At 45.4% G+C, this 20,666-nt stretch overlaps 1 protein-coding gene across 4 annotated transcripts in view; it reads right to left on the bottom strand.

Annotated features, from left to right (window-relative positions):
- ITGA8 (integrin subunit alpha 8) overlaps positions 1-20,666 on the bottom strand; it is a 184,166-nt gene that overhangs the window by 102,840 nt on the left and 60,660 nt on the right. For all 4 annotated transcript variants that reach the window (XM_077155080.1, XM_077155091.1, XM_077155095.1 and 1 more), the window contains 2 exons: positions 10,474-10,679; positions 8,806-8,997 (listed from right to left, as the gene is read on the bottom strand). In XM_077155080.1, coding sequence (XP_077011195.1) covers positions 8,806-8,997; positions 10,474-10,679 — 398 coding nt within the window. The remainder of the gene's footprint in view (positions 1-8,805; positions 8,998-10,473; positions 10,680-20,666) is intronic.

Here is a 20,666-nt window from a genome sequence, read left to right as displayed (position 1 = left end):
ATAGATAATGACATAGGTAAATATGAGTACTAGTACTGCAATATTTTTGGTTTATAACTCCCCTTTTTACTTCTTACAAAGTCTAAAAGGCAAATACACAAAATGTAATAATAAAAAAAAAAAAAAAAAAAAAAAAGCAGGCCTGTCTTTTGGAACACCACCTGGGGCTGTGCCTGCTGGAGAAAGCCAGAAGCATTTACAGCCCCGGCTTTACATGTTTTAGGTCTCAAGGGGAGGGGAACTGATTTGCCGATTTGCTTTTCTGCCCAATTTATTTTTCCAAAATATGTGATTGGTTTTGACAAGTATGCACATATACACATACATTTATAAACACACTCTTCTCTTTAATCTCACATACTTCAGTGCTTACAAGTTTAAATGGTAATGTGGAGATGAGGTCATTTTCGTGTTGATGTTTGGGTTCATAACTATAGGAACTTTCTTTTTCGCTCTTTGAGATAACAGGTATCAGCTCACTGCTTAATGTTTACTTTCTGTTCTTACAGAAACTTCCTGAAGGCAGATTCTTACAAACAGAAAATTCCTATACAAAGACACTTAGCTGTTTCTTTTCTGAAAGAAACAGCTGTCTGGCAAATAAAATTCGTTCTTTCCTTTCAATCAAAAATTGCTCTCCATATGCTGGAGACCATTTTTATTGCATCTTGGCTAAGGAGTGTCGTTCATTTTCCTTTCTGCCTTTAGTGGAACTGAGCACTTTTTAGGAAACAAAAAGGGGAACTTTTTAAGAAACAAAAAGGGGGCATCAGCAGGTGTATTATACCTATGTTTTGTGTTTTTATTCCTCCAAAAATGTTATTTTTAAATTAGGAAGAAGAAAAGAGCCAGGACTTTAAAGTGGGGCCTGGACTGTAGAGTCTGATTTCACTACCCCTGAAAGAAATTTTAGGGCTGGAAGAAGTTCCGTTGAAAACCTAAGCTTTGTTTTGAGTGTGGATTTGAGGTCTGGGGTTTGGGGTAGGTGGGCACAGCGCAGTGGAAACTTCCAGGAGAAGGGGGACAGAGAAGGGAGGTTTCAGGAGTGGGGGAAGGGGGCACGAGCAGCCTGAAGAGTTACCCCAAATTGCTTTACAAGCTCAGTGGGCCTCTGCCCAGCTCCTCTCCTACTGCTCACCTCTCACCCCTTGTCCTGCAGAGAAACCTCCCAAAGCTGAGGTGTGTTACTGGAATGCCGTCAAAACCTTCTTTTTATTTTAGAATACAAAATGTGAACTATTTCAGAATAATTCTGGCTAATGGGAATTGCTATAAAGAGCTTCCAAACAAATGAGTAGTGCGGGAAAGCAAACGGATGGTTATATACAGACCACGATTACTCAAAGGGGAAGGGCGGTTTCTCTCCCAGCACATGACAAAAACTGTAGAAACCTGAAAGGAATTTCAACTTTAAACTTCCTTAGCAAAAAATCTAAGCAAGGTCTGAAGAGAACCAAGAGAGACAGAGGGAGAAATGTTAGCAATACTTATGACTGACCAAATGTTAATATTTTTCAATACTTAGAAGAATGCCTGGCACCTAGTAAAAAATTAGTATTTATTATAATTATTATCCTTAATAGGTAACAACAAAAGTTAATAATAAAAACGCAAACACTCCAATAAAAAGGCAAGGTAATAAACCAACTGTCATCAACAGAAATACCTGTGAAAAGCTGCTCAACCTCACAGGTTAAGATATAAACACAAGGAACTCGGAGGGCCTTTTGACCTTTCAGTGGGAGAAAAGGAGAGGGCTTTCCTGGGTAGGGTCGGCTGGGCCCAGCTCTGGGAGTGTACATCGGGGCAGTTTCCGGGAAGTCTGTGGGGAGGGGTGATGCCCTTTGGCACCCTTCCATTCCCAGGAACTTAGTCTAGAAAGGAGGGTTTACCCAACACCCTTCAGCGTGGCAGTCCCCATGAGGGTTGTCAACTCACCCCGCCTGTCAGGAGGCCACTGAGCCCAGGCCACACGCTAGCCTGCCGCTGCCCGGGCTGCCCCCGCCCCTCGCCTGCCAGGACCACCTGCAGGCGCTTGTCCTGTCCCTAAAGCGCCCGGGTCTCATCCACTCTGCTGCACAGCTCGGCGAGCTCTGACACATGCACGCGGGAGGGACTGCACCCCAAAGCCTCGGCGGGCCCTGCGGTCAGACCCACCCCTCCCCCAGCCCCCAAGCGCTGACTGCACCCCGCAGCCAGAGACAAGCCACTGGGATGAGTTGGGGTGGCCCACCTGCTGCCCCGTCCACTGCCGAAGAGGCCCTCCGCGCTGGCCCCCATCTCCAGCAAGGGACATTTCAGTTCCTCCAGTTATTGGAAAGTCACCGTAAACATGGCACACTAAGATTTTAGGTACCAATAGGTCATTTTTCACTAGTAAATCGTCTCTCCTTGAATCTCTCTGAAATCTTTGAAGCCCTTTTGAAATGCAGCGTTTATATCAGGTGGGACGTGACTGAGTGGAAGGGGAAAAGTTAGAACCCTAAATCTTGCTTCACTTTGCCACTGGCTCCTGACCATGGCTGGACAGCCAGGCACTGGCGGCTGGGTCTGCTGAAGCCTTTGGGCGGCGGGCGAGGGTGGTAGAGCCTGCGGGTCTCAGCGCCAATGCATTCCCAGGCGCCTCCGGCTCCCGCATCCTGCCCGGCCACCCCAGACCTGCTGCCCGCCCAGGGCTGCTCATCCCCCGCCTTGCTGAGACTCTGCAGAGCAGCGCCTTCCATGGGAAGCAGCATTTCCCTAAGTCTCCTTGGGTTTGGCTTAACCTAAAAATCTAAAAATAGACACAGGCTGCCTTTTTTCCTTGCTTTTTTATTGCAACATGCAAAATAATTTGAGAAGGTTACAAGTTGAGGGAAAAGTGTTTGGGAAAAAAATGTGTAATTTTTATCCCAGAAAGTAATAACCCTAACAATCTGTCTGAAATACTTCCAAATGAACTCTGAAGAAGAACATGTATAGGTTGGAACGTGGTGTTAAGTTGCAACATTCTAATTTACCAAAGGTTTATTTTCCTTTAAAATAAGCCCATAGGGCGGTGGAGAGAAAGATCAAGCGGGACTGCCTTGTGGACACGGTCTCCTGGCTGCGGGCTCTGTGCCCACCACGCCACCACGCTCCGCCACCACGCAACGCCCCACTCATGTCGCTCCCTTGCGTGCCGAGGTCCCACTTCGTCCAGTCGCCAGGCATGGGCCCAGCCTCATGAATAAGTGCCTTTCCAGACGATTCCACAGCCCCCAGATACCCGCATCCAGGCCGGTAAGCAGGTCTCAGGCTCAGAGCCTTACCGGGCTTGTAAGCTTCATATGGGACAAACTGATGGACACTGAGAAAAGTAGGGAAGGAAGAAAAGGATCTTGTGCCATAGGTCCCTAACAAAGCAGCCAATCTGTGTGCAGGCTATGTACACCCCCCACCATGTGCCCACAGGCCCACCTGCCAGGGCAGTGCCCAAGGGAAGCCCGGGCAGGACCGATGACCATCCAGCACTGACACCAGATGGGAGTGAGGCCAGCAGGTGCTTCTCCACTGTCTTGGGGCTTGCAGGAAAGGGAAAGGACATGAGTTCTGCACATGGCCTGCAGAACTATGGGGGCAGACAGGAAAGGGAGCACCTTAGAAGAGAGGAAAGGGGGAGCCTCAGGGCAGAGAGATAAGGGGGAGCCTCAGGGTGGGGGCAGAGAGGAAAAAGGAAGCCTGGAGAGGGCAGAGAGGAAATACCTACAAGGAAAAGCATCAATATTTCTTCCCACAACTTGTGAAAATTGTTTTTAAATTAAAATCTCCAAAACTCAGTAAAGAAGTATTTCTAAAAAGATCACAAGTATGTCTAAATTGTTTTATCTCTTAACTTTGACAGATTAGAATTAATAGTATAAAAATCATTTATCATCACAAAACTAAAAACAGGGTTTTTAAAAATCAGTGCCTTGTAGTGCTGTGTTCCAGTAGCCATGTTTCTTGATGATGATTGAACAATGATAGAGCTTTCACGATGAGACTCTGTGAATGTGAAAACCTTATGTCTGATGCTCCTTTTAGCTACTATATCAACAGAAGAGTAGAACATATGGAATAAAAATAAATAATAGGGGGAACAAATGTTAAAATAAATTCAGTTTGAAATAGTGGTAAATGAAAGCGAGGGGTAAGGGGTATGGTACGTATAGTTTTTTTTTCTCTGTTATCATTTTATTTCTTTTTCTAAATCAATGCAAATGTACTAAGAAATGATGAATATGCAACTATGTGATGATATTAAGAATTACTGATTGTATATGCAGAATGGAATGATATTTAAATGTTTTGTTTGTTAATTATTTTTTAATTAATAAAAAAAAGTTAAAAAAAAAATCAGAGCCTAGAACGAATTTCTCACTAATCCTGGTTACTTACTGTTAAAAAATAATGCAATTATTAAAAAGTGCTAAAATCAATTAGCAAGGGGTTGGTGGTGGGGTGGAGTATGGGACCCTGCATTTTAGTTTATGCTCCCTGAACTATGGTCACATAAGATGTTACTATTAGAGGAGCTGGGTGAAGGGTTATGTATGGGTCTCTGTGCTATTTTGCAACTGTTTTGTAAGTTTGAAATTACTTTCAAGTTTCAAGTTACCCTGATAACTTCACTAATTTTTTTTTAAAAAGATAGAACCTTAATAATTTGTCTTACTGAGGTGTCAGGAAATCTAGATGTAGAATTATAGAATCAGAAGTTGAGGTAAAAAAGATTCCTGGAAAAGCAACATGTGCTGGTTTGAAAGTATTACTATGTACCCTAGAAAAGTCATGCTTTAATCCTGATCCAATCTTGTGGAAACAGTCCTTTCTTTTAATCTTATTCAGTAATGTAGGTTGGAATCTTTTGATTAGATTATTTCCATGGAGATGTGACTCCCCCAGTTGTGGGTATTAACTTTTGATTAGATACAGATTTGATTCCACCCATCCCGGTGCGTCTTGATTAGTTTACTGGAATCCTTTAAAAGCAGAAACATTTTGGAGAGATGTCAGAACTGACAGAAATGACAGAGCCTATGGAAACAGAAGCCTAAGAGCCAACAGAAACTTCAGAGCAGAGCTGACACAGATGCTGACGCAGGGAGAACAGAGACATGGATGTCGGGAGATGCCTGGAGCCCAGCAGACGTCACCATGAGATGTTAAGGAAGCCAGAACCTGGAGAGAGCCAAGGGAAGCCACGAGATGAAAGCCAGCCCTGGAGAAGCAAAGTGAGGATCCCCCAGAGGAACAGACGCTGAAAACAACAGAGCCCAGGAGCAAGGGACCAGCAGATGCAGCCACGGGACCACCAGCTGATAGAGGGGTTCCTGACCCATCGGCCTTTCTTGAGTGAAGGTAACCTCTTGGTGCCTTAATTTGGACACTTTCACTTCCTTAGAACTATAAACTTGTAACTTATTAAATTCCCCCTTTTTAAAAGCTGTTCCAGTTCTGGTATATCACATTCCAGCAGCTAGCAAACCGATACATCCAAAACAGCCACTTGCAGGTGAGAAAACATTTCCAGAGACACGATGTGAGGGGCTAACATCTCACGGTCTTAGCGACACTGGTCCCAGAGCTCTCCACTCATTTTTGTTTCCTCTGTGGCCCTGCTAGACTCAAGCCTGGAACTCTTCCAGTGACTTACTTCAACTTAATATAAATTCATGAGGTATTTCTGTAAGAAATGTAATATTCTAATTTCTAATGTGTTTATAATGAAATTATGAAAATCCGGCTCAAAAAGGACATATTTTTCTTTTCATATAAATTTGAGTAGCCACTTGAGAAGTAAAAATAAATGTTGACTGTAACACTTGAACTTACTTCAATTAAATTTGAAATAAGCAATTTTACAAGCTCAAAGTTTTATTAAAATGCAATATTCCCTTTGGCTAAAGGTTACCCTTTATCTGCCTTTCTCCATTCCTCCCTTCTCTTGGTGGCTTGCACACACATGAGCACACGTGTGCACACACATGTGCATATGCACACAAGCACACACGTGCATGCACACGTGAGCACACATGCACACACACATACACACACGAGCACACACATATCCATGTCCATTAAATCAGATGACGGCCCTTTGGTGCACTGCATGTGGCTGGGAGATTTGGGGCTAGCATAGCACAGTGGCAGTCATGTCCTCCAGTTCTCACTGCCCTTTCCTCCCGCCCCTCCACCTGGAATCGCCCACAGCTTATGCTCCCACAGCCTGTCTCCTGGTCCCACCCTGGATCCTTGGATCAGGGCACCCCCAGGACGCCCATCCCAGGACGCCCACCCCCAGGGCACCCACCTGCAGGATACTCAACCCCAAGGCACCCCCAGGACGCCCACTCCCAGGGCTCCCACCCCCAGGACCCCCACCCCCAGCCTGGAATGCAGGGTGAAGCACCCTGTGTCGGGGCAGAGCCCACCTCCCGAGCAGGAGCCCATCCCCCTCCCCAGCAGCCACCCAAGGGGCAGCAATTCACGGGTGGCCCCACTTCAAGGGCAGGTGGGACCAGGAAGGGCCAAGGTGGGCCGGAGGGCCCAGGTGAAACACCCATGCAGATGCCCGGCCCAGGGGCAGCGTGCCACCGTGGGGCTGAGCTGGCCTGGGCTGGAGTCTATGCCCGTCTTCCCTGCACCTGCACCTGCACCCCCTTCTGCCCATCCCTAGGGTGCTCCAGGGGGAAAGGAGGGCCCTAAGGTGCCAGAACAGGACTATGTGAGTCCAGGAGTGACAGCAGGATGCAGGTCCTGCAGCTGGTCTCGTAAGCCAGGCACTATGTTGGGCTCTTTGCTCTGAGTTGTGCCTGTAGGTTCCAAGGCCCTGGCACTGGCTAAGGGAGTCTAGGCCCCTTCCCAGCAGGTGGGAGAAGAAAGCATGGGGTCTGCGGAACGGAGAAGGGGCCCTGAGCCAGAGATGGGGTGCATGGGCTTGGCCCAGGCCTGCTCCCCTGGGGCAGGGACGATGTCTGGATGCCTGCAGAGCCCCTGGGAAGCTGGGCCACTTGAACCCCAGGGAAACACATCCCTGCGTTCCAGGGACTGTGCTCCTGAAAAAAACCTTGGGACGAGGCGACTTCAGTTCAGGTCCAGCCCAGCTGAGCCACGTCGGGTCTTAGTCCTTCTCCCTGGGGCCTCACGGGCAGGCCCTGTTGGCCATGGAAGAACAAAAGGGAGACGCATGTGTGCCTCCGGGAGCAGCTTCCGAGGAACGCTGAGACTGCCAGGCAGCCAGAGGATGCCGCCACTGGGGGGAGCCATGTGCCTCGCCCCAAAACCCAGCCTATTAATCCTGTTAGGCACATACACTGGGTGGTGTTTGCTTTAGTGTCCGGGAAACTGAAACCGAGGACAAGATTCCATTAAGCTGCGTTCACAGTCGGTCCTGCCTTCGTTACCATCATGACAGAGACAGACAGACAAACAGACGCTGCGATAATGTCACTTGCTACTATGTATTGGATCGGCCTCAGCCGATAAACTTACTGAAGAGTAAATGATCCCAAGTGAGCTGCTTTGATAAGAAACGACACAATTACGAGGCGACCAATGACTAACCTGCCATTACTACAGTTTTCCTCTCCCCGCCTTGTCCTCTCTTTTCCCCTGAGGGGAACATTCCTGGGAGAAGAGCAGTTTGCTGCTCCTTCTCTTTACGTGGGCCCTGGGCTGCCTTCCACCCCTGCCTGGTTCGAGGGAGGGGAGAGAAGTGGGACACGCATGCCGAGCCCAGGGCTTTCCATGCTGGCCCAGGGCTTCGGCTCCGTCGCAGCTCAGACGTGCACCAGGGAGGATCAAACATGCACTGCGACTTCTGAATTACTTAGAATTGTGGTACATCATGCATAAGAGACCCTCCCCCAGTCAACCATCCTTCCTTAGACGATTACAATATAACCTAAGAAAACAACGGAACTGCACACTCTGGAAATGACCGCCGGGAGAAAGCCTCAGCGCGCGCAACGCCACCTGCTCCTGCGCCCACTGCAGCCCGAGTCCCTAAGTCCCCGGCAGCGTCACAGAATATGCGGTGGCCGCCCGTCCACCTCATCCCGGAGGAAAAGAGAGAGCTGGAGGATTCAGGCTGCCACTGGAATGCTGCCCCAAACCAGAAAAATTCACAGAAAACACCCAGTTAGGAGAGGGGGCGGGAGAAAGAGACACGGTTTTCATAAATAGTTACAGCTGTCAGTTAACTGTTAATGATTTCTGAGTATGTATTGAAACCGTCCGTGTTTTATGAGCTTCCTAAGCCCTCAAATAGGAATTGCAGAATTAAGTGTAGCTTAGGATTCATGTCACAAGCCAGTTCTTTCTGCTCCATGTTAAAGTATTCAACATATGTTTGGAAAATTTTTGTAAAATATCTGACAAATATTTATGCTCTTAAATAATGAGATTTATGATGGAAACACTGAGGTTCATATTAATTAAAAGGAACTATGGGGTCAAACAGGAGTTACAGGCTGAAAAGTTTCTAGAAAAGTGTCTGGTGTAAATAGGCTTTGCGAATGGGAACACAATTATGACAGCTTTCAAAGAAAAACTTTTGTTGCAAGGCTGGTGAGTTTAAATCCAGTGTGGCTTTTTGCACCATCTTGCCTTCTAATAATGTCTGTAAACAGGAAAGGGAGCGTTCGGTTTGTCTGCTTCAAATTCTTATAAATGCGACGCTGGAACCACGCGCAGAAACCCTGAGCTGTGCTGAAGGCTGGCCTCGGCTCTTATGAGGGAGCGCCTTACACTCCGTGCGCTTTCCCGAGGCTGGAAGTGGGTCTTGGGCAGACCGGGCCTTACCTGGGTAGTCGTTGTCGTCTATGTCTGAGTCTCCTCTGAGCGTGAAGCCAAAGCCTGAGGGGACGGCCTCCGAGGCCCAGGCCCCTTGCAGCGTCTGGGAGGGCCTGGCGGCCAGCCCCTGCTTGTTCCCATTGTAAATGAGCACCTGTCCTCTCTGGTCCTCACCTGAGAAGGGCGCGCCGACCGCAATGTCTACACAGACAGACATGGGGACAGATTGTTAAATAAAGACGAAGCTTCAGAAATGGAATTACAGCAGAGAAGCAATATCACGAAGTCCAAAGGGCTTACAAAGTTTCCCATGACACTTTTGCACTATACATGCAGCAGCGGTAAAATGCACGTCGCCTTTGTTCGTCTGGAAGTGTTTGTTGAGTGCACACCTGCAGGACCCATGGGCAGGACAGTCAGGAGACGCCCGAGCCCTGCTTTGAAGATGTCTGTGTTTTGGCACAGGTGACACTAGATCACCTGAATGAAGTAGTCAAGGAAAAGCCAAAAGGTGGGAACTACTACACAAGGAACTTTTTAAACGGTGCATGAGGGGAGTGGTCGAATTCACACTGGCTCCAACAGAGTCACCTTCGAGGCCAGCAAAGGCGCAGCAGCCCCATTCCCTCACCCAGCCCTGGAGCACTGGGCATGGGTTCACCCGTTTCACACTCAAGGACACCAGGGCTTAGGGAGGTTCACTGAGGGTTTGAGAGAGAGGACAGAAGAAAATGTCATGAAAAAGAGAACTCTGGATGATTTGACATTATATAAATTCACCCGGGAGCTCTTTGATTCTATCAGTTAAAGAAGGGAAGAGGGCAGTTTTTGAAAGTGATAAATGGTGAGAGGAGAACTTTTTTATTTCCCTGCAATCATAATCTTTTAGTATGCATTTATGTTTTTATGTTTCAAGCTGATCTTACTAAAAACTACTCATCTCACATTGCTGGAAATCACAATTGCTGTTCAGAGGCAGCTGTGTGGGCAGCAAGGCGTGCTCGGCTGGTGTTGCAGCAAATTCCATGACCTCCCCAAACCTCAACACGACACCCTGCTTCTTAGCAGAAAGGCCCTGAGATGTATACAGAGTCTTGTGCACTCCTGCACATTTACCTGGGGAGAGGGTAGTCAGGAGACATTTGCAAATTCCTAACTCAAAGAACCACAACCCTAAACTGAGAATTTAACTCTACCTGCCTGCAAACATTGAAGTTGCTTTCAAGTCAGTTTACAGATTAGTGAAAATGCAGGATACCCTGACCCTGACCCTAACAATGACCCTGACCCTAAGCCTAAGCCTAACCCTGACCCTGACCCTGACCCTAACTCTCAGAAGTGGATGAGGAAGCAGGTATTTGTCCAATATCAACACTCATTCCTAGCACTCCCACACACAAGGCAGAGCCTCCAAATCCAAAGGAGTGATTGCTGCCTCCACTTTAGATCTGTTATGAGCACCCCTAATCGAAACGTGAAGAAATTTATATTAGTCAAATTTAGATAGTCAAAACATGTAAACTTTTAAAATATTGCCTTGAGATTTTTTATAGTTTATAAAAGACAGAATGCTTCAAAGCCTTCAGGAAGGTCACACACGGCCCGAAGAGGAAACACCTCTCTTCGCCCTTGCCACGGACACACACAGTCATGAGCCCCCCACGCGGCCCGAATTACCGTTATAGCCATCTCGGTTCAGGTCTCCCAAGGGTGCCACGGCAGAGCCGAATCTCCCGAAAACCTGCGAGCCGGTGAGCACCTGTGGGGCGCTGAAGACGAGCGCGCTCACCTGTGCGTACAGGTAGACACGCCCCACCTCCCGCGGGCTGCTCCGAGACTCGCGCTCCATGAAGAGTGGAGCTCCCACCAGGACGTCGTCCAGCCTGCGGGGAGAGAGAGCTTAGCCTGCGAGCACCTGTGGGCAGAAAGACTGCCTGCAAGCACCTGCGGGCAGAGAGAGAGCTCAGCCTGCAAGCACCTGCGGGCAGAGAGAGAGCTCAGCCTGTGAGCACTGCGGGCAGAGAGAGCTTAGCCCGCAAGCACCTGCGGGCAGAGAGAGAGCTCAGCCTGTGAGCACTGCGGGCAAGAGAGAGCTCAGCCGAATTGGTTAGGGCCCTTCCAGCCGGGACTGTCTCTTCTCTGGGGGGCACTTTACAATTAACATGTTTCCATCTTAGCTTTGCTGTGTTGAAGGAGAGAAAGCTGTAAGAAAATAGGAGTTGCTAAATTATCTCATTAAACTTTTTAATTCTGTTAAAATTACTACTTTAAGAAAACCACAGATATTTTACTCTTTTCAACTTTACAGCGCATTTCCAGATACTATATTTATACAAGTATAATATATCAAATAGGCTTTTCTAAATGTAGATTAGAATTAGTCTAAAAAGTACACAACTATAATTTAAATTATGCAATTTCTTGAGTAATTGTTGAAATAAATTTTGTGCTTCCTTTTCCTTTCATTACCTCCACTTAAGTAAAACACAGGCCAGAGAGGGGTTACATTTCTGGCCAGAAAGATGGAAAATACAATTTCCATTCCAAATGAAAACTTATAGGGATTCTTTGTATGTGTATATCATTCAGGAGGAAGCTAACAGATCATTTTTTAAGCTGAAAAAATCAAGAAACAGATATCTCAGAAAGTTACTTAGAAATAGTGAGATGGCCACCAGGAGAAAAAAGACAAGAGGTTGGAGGCATTTCCTTCAGAAGACAGGTGGCTGGGGGAAATACTAGGAAACCACTTCTGTCCCTTCTAAATGATTTGATTTTTTAAAAACCATGTGCATGCATAATTTTTATTTTAAGAGTTTTAAGAAAAGTCACCCCAACCAAAATTTGTAATGACATCTTTGCTAATTACCTGCACTAAAATGTGTCTGAAGACACCCGGGGGGTTCCGAGGCAGAAGCAGGAATTATATGACCTCTGGCTGAAGGGCCTTGGAAGCGGGAAGGAAACTCCTTCAAGACCCCAGAGGTGATACCCTCTCCCACTCCGCCTCGCCAGACCCCTCAAGCTGGTGTCTGCACCCCCGTGTGTTTAGGAGACCCAAACCAAATGCTTGGGGCCCAGACAGGGAGCCGTGGGGACAGAAGGCACCGTGGGGCTGCAGGAGAAGAAGTTGGAAGCTGTCGTGCACTCCAGAAAAAGCATTTTCTCTCAATCCACCCTCCTGGGTGGGACTTCTGGTTGGGTTGTTTCCATGATGGTGGGACCTGCCCGTTCGAGCTGGGCCTTAACCCTTCACCCTTTGAGAGAGGGCAGAAGGCCGGAAAAGCCAAAGAAGCCCAGAGACATCTTGGAGAGAGCCTCCGAAACCAGAACCCACAAGAGAAGGGCCCATGGGACACAGGGGCCCACCTGGGATCAGCCTTTCCTAGGAGAAGGAATCTTTCTCTGGATGCCTTAGTTTAGACATTTTCATGGCCTTAGAACTGTAAATCTGTAACCTAATAAATCCCATTGTTAAGTCAGCCCATTTCTGGTGGATTTCATTCTGGCAGCTGTAGCAAACTGAAATAGAAAGGGGGCGTTCTGGCAGGTGGGTTCACAGGTGGGCTTTCCAAGCACGTCTGCCGGCCAGGGGTCCAGAGCAGGTTGGGGGACAGCGAGGGTCAGACAGCCTCGGCTGGGATTGGGGCAGCAGTGGACGCTCACTGGACAAGCTGAGTCCCGGTAGTGCACGAGATGCGTCTATAGACACGCACGCTGGCCGCGCCGCAGCAGCTCGTCACTGGGACAAGTGACTCCACTTCTCCAAATAGTGGGTGCAATAGGGGCCACTGGCTGGGTTAGGGTCTCCCTCTCCCCACTCCCTTCCTACTTCTCTGCCCCTTTACACACACACATTTGTGTGTTCACACACACACACACACTATACTGGAGCGTTTAATCAAGGTAAGTATTATGAAGACATTGGGCTAACTGTTGAAGTGAATACATATTTTAAACCATTTTTACAGCAATTCATACAGAAAGAGTTCTGTGTAAAAGAAAAAAGTCATTCGCCTTCTGCCTTTCCCACCTTGAAGGGGCCAGAATCGATGTGAAACCCAGTTTAGATGGCCTAGATTTGCAAGTCCTTCTAGAACAGGGCCCTGCTCTTCTACCCCAGCAGGAGATTAACGAGGAAAGCACCTGCCCCACGCGACTGCCCAGAACCGTATCGGGGCAGGGAGGGGGGGCTGTGGGGAGAATTACCTGAGGAATGGCTAAGTTCTGGTCCCTGACTCCAAAGCATAAATTAAGTTGTTAAATTTAGGTAAAATCTTTTTTTCTTAAAAATGTTCCAAATACATTTCTTGGAAACAATGTTCCCCTAATAGCAGAAGCACGAATGGTTGTTTGCACACAGGCATATGGGAGCATCGCTCATGACACAAACGGATGGAGGAAGCCTAAGTGTCCAGCGACTGAGAATGGAAGGGCCAGCTGTGGTGTCCACATCCAATGGGATAGGTGCAGCCACAGGAAGTAAGGAAGCCATGAGGCATGCAGCGAGGTGAATGAACCTTGAGGATATTTGTGGAGCCAAATAAGCCAGAAACGAGAAGGTAAATACCATGTGGTCTCACTAATAATGAGACCTAATAATAGGAACTAACTATAATGAGCAAACTCTGAGAATTAAATTCCAGAGCACAGGTTACCAAGAGATAGAAAGTGGGCAGAGACTGGGTAACTGATGACTAAGGAATACAGAATGTTCAATGATGTTCGGAAATGGCTAGTGGCAGCACCATACTGTAATTAACAAAGCTGAGTGTGATATGGTTGAAAGAGCAAAGACTAGAGTCATGTCACCAGAAGGAAAGCCAGAGGCTGTATAACTTAGTGAAACCCAGAGTGGACAGTGATGGTGGTTAATTATAGAAATATACATGAACTAGAATAAATACACGTCACTATTACAAGTTGTAAACAATAAAGTGTTACATGGGAAAAATACAATTAACGTGAAGTAAGGTCTATAGGTAATAGTAACATTGTAATATTCTTTCATTTATTGTAACAAAGGCACTAGTCACAGCTAAATGTCAATCATGGGGGAGCTAAGGGGCATGGGATGTTTTCTGAAGAAACGGGAATGTTCTCATATTGACTGCAGCGGTAAATGCATAATTCTGTGAGTATACCAACAGCAAGAGCCATAGACTACTGTTAGCCTGGGTGGTGTGGTATGTGAATAAACCTGTGTTAAAAAGAAAAGGCAGTGCCCCCACTGCTTCTCGTGCCACTGAGTTCTGGGCAGGGGACAGGGCGGCCTGGTGGGCAGCACCCACAGGCAGCACCCAATCTTACCCATTGCCACAAGGGTAAGACCTAAGCCCGGCTCTCTACAGTCATGAGCTAGCAGAGCCAGGTCGCCCCCCACAGAGAAGGACAAAGGGCCCGGGCCCGAGGGCTGGGGCAGCAGGGCTCTGGGAGACCGGGACTCGGGCCTCCTTTGGGAACCCGATCTTGGCTTCCTAGAAATATATTGCTCTAGATATTGACGTGCAAGCCTCCTAAAATGTCCTAAACTCCAAAAAGAAAAAGGCATTTGCCCTTAATTTATACTTGTGTTCTCATGGGTTTCTCGGATTCAATTGGTACAACATGCCTTGTAGAACATTTTCACTTAGTGTAAATATTATTTTATATTAGCAATACCACTTAAAAGCCACAATATATATTATTTTTAGGCTGGTGTTTTTAAATCTCTATTTGCACCCTGTTAGTGGATTGTAAAATCAATTTAGTAAGTTTCAACCAGCATTTTTTAAAAAAATGAAATAGTGTATGATAGAAAATGTCATAGTGAAAGCATTACATATAATAAGAGTAAATATTATTCCATAAAACTTTTGTTTTCAGTTGTGTATATGTCCTGGGAACAACTTGAAATGTATTTTTTATTATGTATTACAAGAAAAATGCTTGAAAAACCACTGTAGTAAATTATGCATGCCAATAGCTATTTCAGAATTAATTTGTCAAATCTTTTTCCTGACTGTACTCAATTCAAGCTTCAAGTTCTAAACTATTAATTGGTATAGTGTTTTTCACTGTCCTCTGATTGGCAGTTGTGAAAGAGGTTGGGCACCACTCTAAGAGAATTTTTTTTTAATCTCAAGGAAGAACCTTGACGAAAGAATTCCCTTAATGGTGTGATCTTTACTTCTGATGGTTTGAAGCTGTAGCTACCCGGGAAGAGCTCGTGTTCTTACAGCACGCCCAGTCCCATGGGCATGGGCCACTGTGGCCGCTCCTAGTGGGAGGAACCCACTTCACTCAGGGGCCCTCAGCCCTCCTGCTGGACTCCTTTACAACAGGACAAAAGACGGAGGGACGCTGAGAGAGAGAGATGAGAAACTCAGAGAGGGAAGCCGGAGAAGCTGCGAGGGAACACACAAGAGACAGAAGGAAGTCACAAATACAGAGCGGAAGGCACTGAAGCCACAGGAGGACCACCGCAGATGTGCCCACGCCTAGTGGGGGCCAAGGAGCCCAGGACACGCGGCCAGCCTTGGGGTAGGAAGCCTTGATTTGGTCATTTCCATGCCTCAGAACTGTAAACTCGCAAGTTAATAGATCCCTATTGTAAAAGCCAACCCATGTCTGATTCGTTGCATTTCACCAGCTCTATCAAAACAAAATATCACTAAAGACCATTTTCTCTGCTTAGGGCATATCAATAGTTTGGATGAGGTCATGAGATCTCAGTTATGTAAAAGCATTTCATAAAAGTAGGAAAAATACTAAAAGCTTCATTTTATCTGAAACGTTCAATGTTTAAGTGTAGGTTTCTTTGAAATCTGTGCGGCATTCATGCAGGTTTTATTTCTACCTCTTTTTAATGTATAATCCATTGATGATAATCTGATACAATGCAAGGCTCACTTTCTCATCCTGCACAAGTCTGAGATAGAAACACTATAACTGTTTTCCTCAAAAGCAAAGCTTATAAAGGGTGATACAGACGAAAGCAGAGGCTATAAGAAACCTCCATAAGCACAGTCAACAGGAAGTATCTGAATTCAAGTTTACTGCTACCAAATTTCAAAATACTGCTTTACCATGGAAATTTTTCTATATTTCTTTTTCCCAATAGCAAAAATTGCATGTTAATGTCCATAACTAATACAGAAAGTAGCTATTTATTACCAGAATGGAGATTGGTAGGCTATATACACTAGAGCTGATATCTAAGCACCTAATTGTTATATTCAAGAGGTAAAATAATTTTAAAATCACATTACAGAGATTAATCTAATTTATACCCCATCTGTTAGTTTTCACTTTATTTTAACCACCTTTACTGAATTCTCTACTTAATTCTATCATTATGATATATCCTGTATGAGTGAATATACTTATAAATCTAGGACAAAATATAGCTTCTTTTAATATACATTCTCTTTAAAATGCTCTGATGGCAACTAACTGCTAGAAATCTATTTAAATTTTTGCTTCTTTCTGCTCTTCAGAAGCTATGAACAGGAGGAATATGGGGACTGTCAATGGATTGAATTGTGGTTCTGTGAATTTCTGAAATTCTGTAAATACTGTAAGATTCAAATGTCATTAAAAAAAAACAGAGGTGTGTGTGCTTAGGCAAAAGATGAGAAACATCATCTGTGTTTTTTGCTAACAAGTTTATCCAGAAATTCCTTGCAGAGTTTACACTGGCAGAGCTTGTTTCACTGGCCATCCAAAGATAACAAAGTTGAAGGTCTTTTCACCAGTCTATTTATGTTTCCAAACCAGTCTTGGATGGACACTACCAACCTTAGGCGAACACGCACACAACAGTTTGGTTTGAAATATTTGGGATATGCTCATTATTGCTGTTGTTTTGTTTTGGTGTTATTGTTTTTTAATAAAAATCACCAGGGAAATTTCTATCCATTCACTCACTCACATTAGTCAACACTGTAATTTTCCTGATGCTGGGATTTTGGAGCATCTGTCAGGATTTCGTTTGGGCTGCACAGGAGACAGAGGTGTGGCATGTGGTCAGCAGGTAGTTGCATGGACATTACTATTTCAATATCTCCTGCTTGGGAAGGGAGAGCCCAATTCACAACCAATGACCAACTGATGCCATTGATCCTATTCTGAGTCACTGTACAAGGCCAATCTAGATCCAGATGTCAAAGGAAAAGGTAAAGGAAAGACTCGGGGCAGATGGCACAGTGGGAAGCTGCAGGAAGGAGGACCTTCAAGAAAACAACACCTGAACTGGTGGGAAAGTTCTGAACCAACTATTTTGAAACTTCAGAGTCTAGTGCAGCATCCAGGGAGGAGCAGGAGGAAAAGAGTAGAAAGCTGTGTCACACACCAGTGGACTTCAGCCACCGTCCCCGATGCCCAGGAGCATGGCATGCAACCCTGGGGAAGGCAGCCAGGCTCCTGGTGCGGCTGGGCCAGCCTGGGCTGTGAGATGGCTAAGTTCACAAGCCACCTTGGCCAAGCGATGGTATCCAGCTGTTTGGTCAAGCAGGCACAGGCCTGATGGTGACTACGAGGGTAATTAGTGGAATTAAATCATCAGTCAGTGATTGCATCTATGGCTGATTACATCTATAATCAACAAAGGAAATTGTCTTGGACTATGAGAGAACTCTCATCCAGTCAACTGAAGGCTTTAAAGGAAGAACTGATTATTTCAGCAGACAGAAGGGAGTATTTCGAGCTCTACTTCAGCCAGCCAACTTCACCAGGGGAGCTCACTGAAAACTTTCATTGGAATTCCCAGCTTGTGGCCTGCCCTGCAGAAGTCAGATTTGCCAATCCAATGGTCATGGGAGCCAAAGTCTATAATAAATCTCATATATATGTGTCTGTCTGTGCATACGTGTGTGTACATTTACGTATGTCCTGACAGATCTGTTTCCCTGGAGAACCCTGACTAATACAAGTTTGGCACCAGGAGAGGTTCTTGAGAAACAGAATCTTTTTGTTTGTTTGTTTGTTTTTGTTTTTTAAATATTTTTACTGTGAAATCTTCACACATATATAGTCCACACATGAAGTACAATCAGTGACTCACAATATCATCACATAGTTGTGTATTCCTCACCATGATCATTTTTAGAACATTTGCATCACTCCAGAAAAAGAAATAAAAAGCTCACACATCCCACACCCCTTAATGTTTCTCTATTTGACTACTAGTATTTCAACCCACCCAATTTTTTTAATACCTTATCTGCCCCCATTATTTATCTATTTTTCCTTATTTTTCTGATCATCTGTCCCTACTCTGGATAAAAGGAGCGGACACAAGGTTTTCATAATCATAAGGTCATATTGTAAAAGTTATATTGTTATACAATCATCTTCGAGAATCAAGGCTACTGGAACACAGTTCTACAGTTTCAGGTACTTTCCTCCAGCCATTCCAATACAGCATAAACTAAAAAGGGATATTTATATAATGCATAAGTGTCATAGTCAGGTTCATGTATCAACTTGGCCAGGTGGTGGTACCTGTTTGTCTGGTTGGGCAAGTGCTGGCTTGTCTTTTGTTATGAGGACATTTCACAGTATTAAATCATGATCACATCGGCTACATCCACAGCTGATTACATTTGTAATCAGCCAAGAGGAGTGTCTTCTGCAATGAGTGATGCTTAGTCTAATCACTGGAAGTCTCTTAAGGAGGATTCAGAAGAGACAGGTTCTCTTCCTGCTTTGGCCAGCAAGCCTCTCCTGTGGAATTTGCCCAGACCCTCCATCGGAATCGTCAGCTTCACAGCCTGCTCTGTGGATTTTGAACTCTACATTCCTATGGTTATGTGAGACACTTTCATAAATTTTATATTTACAAATATTTCCTGTTGATTCTGTTTCTCTAGAGAACTCTAATACAATAAGAATAACCTCCAGGACAAACTTTCAGCTCTGTTTGAAATCTCTCAGACACTGAGACTTTATTTTGTCTCATTTCTCTTTTCCCCTTTTTGGTCAAGAAGGCTTTCTCACTCCCTTGATGCCAGGTCCCAGCTCATCCTGGGAGTTCTGTCCCAAGTTGCCAGGGAGATTTATACCCCTGGGAGTCAAGTCCCATGTAGGGAGATGGCTGTGAGTTCACCTCCCGAGTTGGCTTAGAGAGAAAAACCACATCTGAGCAACAAAAGAGGTTCTCTAGGGTTGATTCTTAGGTGTAATTATATATAGGCTTAGCTTTTCTTTTGCAGGAGAAACAGAATCTTTAAGGATGAGAATTCTTAGTTCTGGGGTTTGGGGAATTGGTTCTCTAATTCAATTAGATTCAAAAGCAATAATGACTCTATTTTCAATGATCAGGGCAGCACAGATGGTCCATGGCATGAACTGGCAATAGACAAATGCAAAAAATCGCCATTGGATATACTGCTCAAATGCTACAAGAGGCACGGCTCTGGGTGAGAGTGTGTTTGACACCTTAACAGAGCTTTGTGGAGTTAAAAGGTATAATCATGCTGACTGGTTGTTCCTAAGTACACTGGTTATAGTTATAAAAGAAAGGGATGATATCAAGGCTTCAAGTTTCCAGCTCAACTGCCACATGAAGGACCTGAAAGTTTCTATTTGTGCCCTAAAAGAAACCCCTATTTTCTGTAGAGACAGATGTGAGATTTCTGAAAGCCAAACCCAGAGTTGTGCAAGTGGCTAAAATACAACATAAATTGAATTTCCAACCTTGTAGGGTGTGTACTGTTAAAGGAGGTATTAACTGGAATGGGATCTTGAAAAATGGACTGGGGACATATGGGCTGATAATGAGGGTGATGAGGACAGTGAAACCCTAGATTCTGCTGAATCTTTGCCAGATAAACCTGCAATGGTCTGCCCCGAGGAAATAGCCACACAGCCTCCACGTGAAGGGATTAACCTGCTGTGCCCGGTACACCTGTAATCACCTCACCTGAGTAAAGAAAGCCCCCAACACTTCTATCTGGAGAGATCAAGCCTGTTTCACCAGATGAAACTGCCAGGGCATGCCTTGAGGTAGCTGCTTGCAGGACACAGCTAATTCCCTTCATGGCCCACCCCACCACTCCACTTTACTTACAGACCTGTAACTAGACTGAAGTTAGACTAGAGGCTCCAAAAGGTGGGGTACAAAGTGGAATACATGAGGAGCTGTGCTGTACTCCAAGAACTGCATGAGTTTTCCAATTTGTTTGGACAGGAGAATATGTGTAGGAATGAAGAGTAAGAGTGTGGGATGATGGTGGAAGGAACACAAAGTTGGATCATACTGAATTTATTGATATGGGTCCACAAAGCTGAAATTCTTGATTCAGTGTTGTAACTCAAGGGGTCAGAAAGGGGCTGAAAAGAGCTCTAACAGTTTGTTCCAGTGATTGACTGAAGTATAGACCAAAAGATGGAAGACATTACTCAAGGTTGAAATGCCAGACCTGCCCTGGAATAACATAGATGAGGCTTAGAGAGATGGGAATGTTAGAGTGGATTTATCATGGTAGATCTGCCCACACACCCCAGGAATGTCCAGAGAATACATCTTTCACCAGAAGTTTGAGGAATAACTTTGTGAGATTAGCGCCATCATCCCTTAAGAGCTGTCTAGTCACCCTTCTCTGTAGGTCAGATATTACTGTGGGAACTGCTGTCACTGAGCTGGAATCCTTAAACACAATGGGGATGACGGGATCCTGAATTGGTAGAAGCCATATGGCAACAGTAATCACCACAGGCAAGGTGGACATGGCCACCATAATGTACAGCAGACTCAAAACAGAGTCTCGTCAAATAATCTGAGCCACAGAGACTTGCGTGTTGGCTAGTGGATCATGGGGTACCTAGAAGTAAAATAGAGGGGCAATCTACTAAATTCTTGTTTGAGCTGTATAAGCAGAAGAGCTGTA

The sequence above is a fragment of the Tamandua tetradactyla genome, chromosome 1 (genome assembly GCF_023851605.1).
Source record: "Tamandua tetradactyla isolate mTamTet1 chromosome 1, mTamTet1.pri, whole genome shotgun sequence".
In the NCBI taxonomy this organism is placed as follows: Eukaryota; Metazoa; Chordata; class Mammalia; order Pilosa; family Myrmecophagidae; genus Tamandua; species Tamandua tetradactyla.
This window is presented reverse-complemented; position numbering and strand designations above follow the sequence as displayed.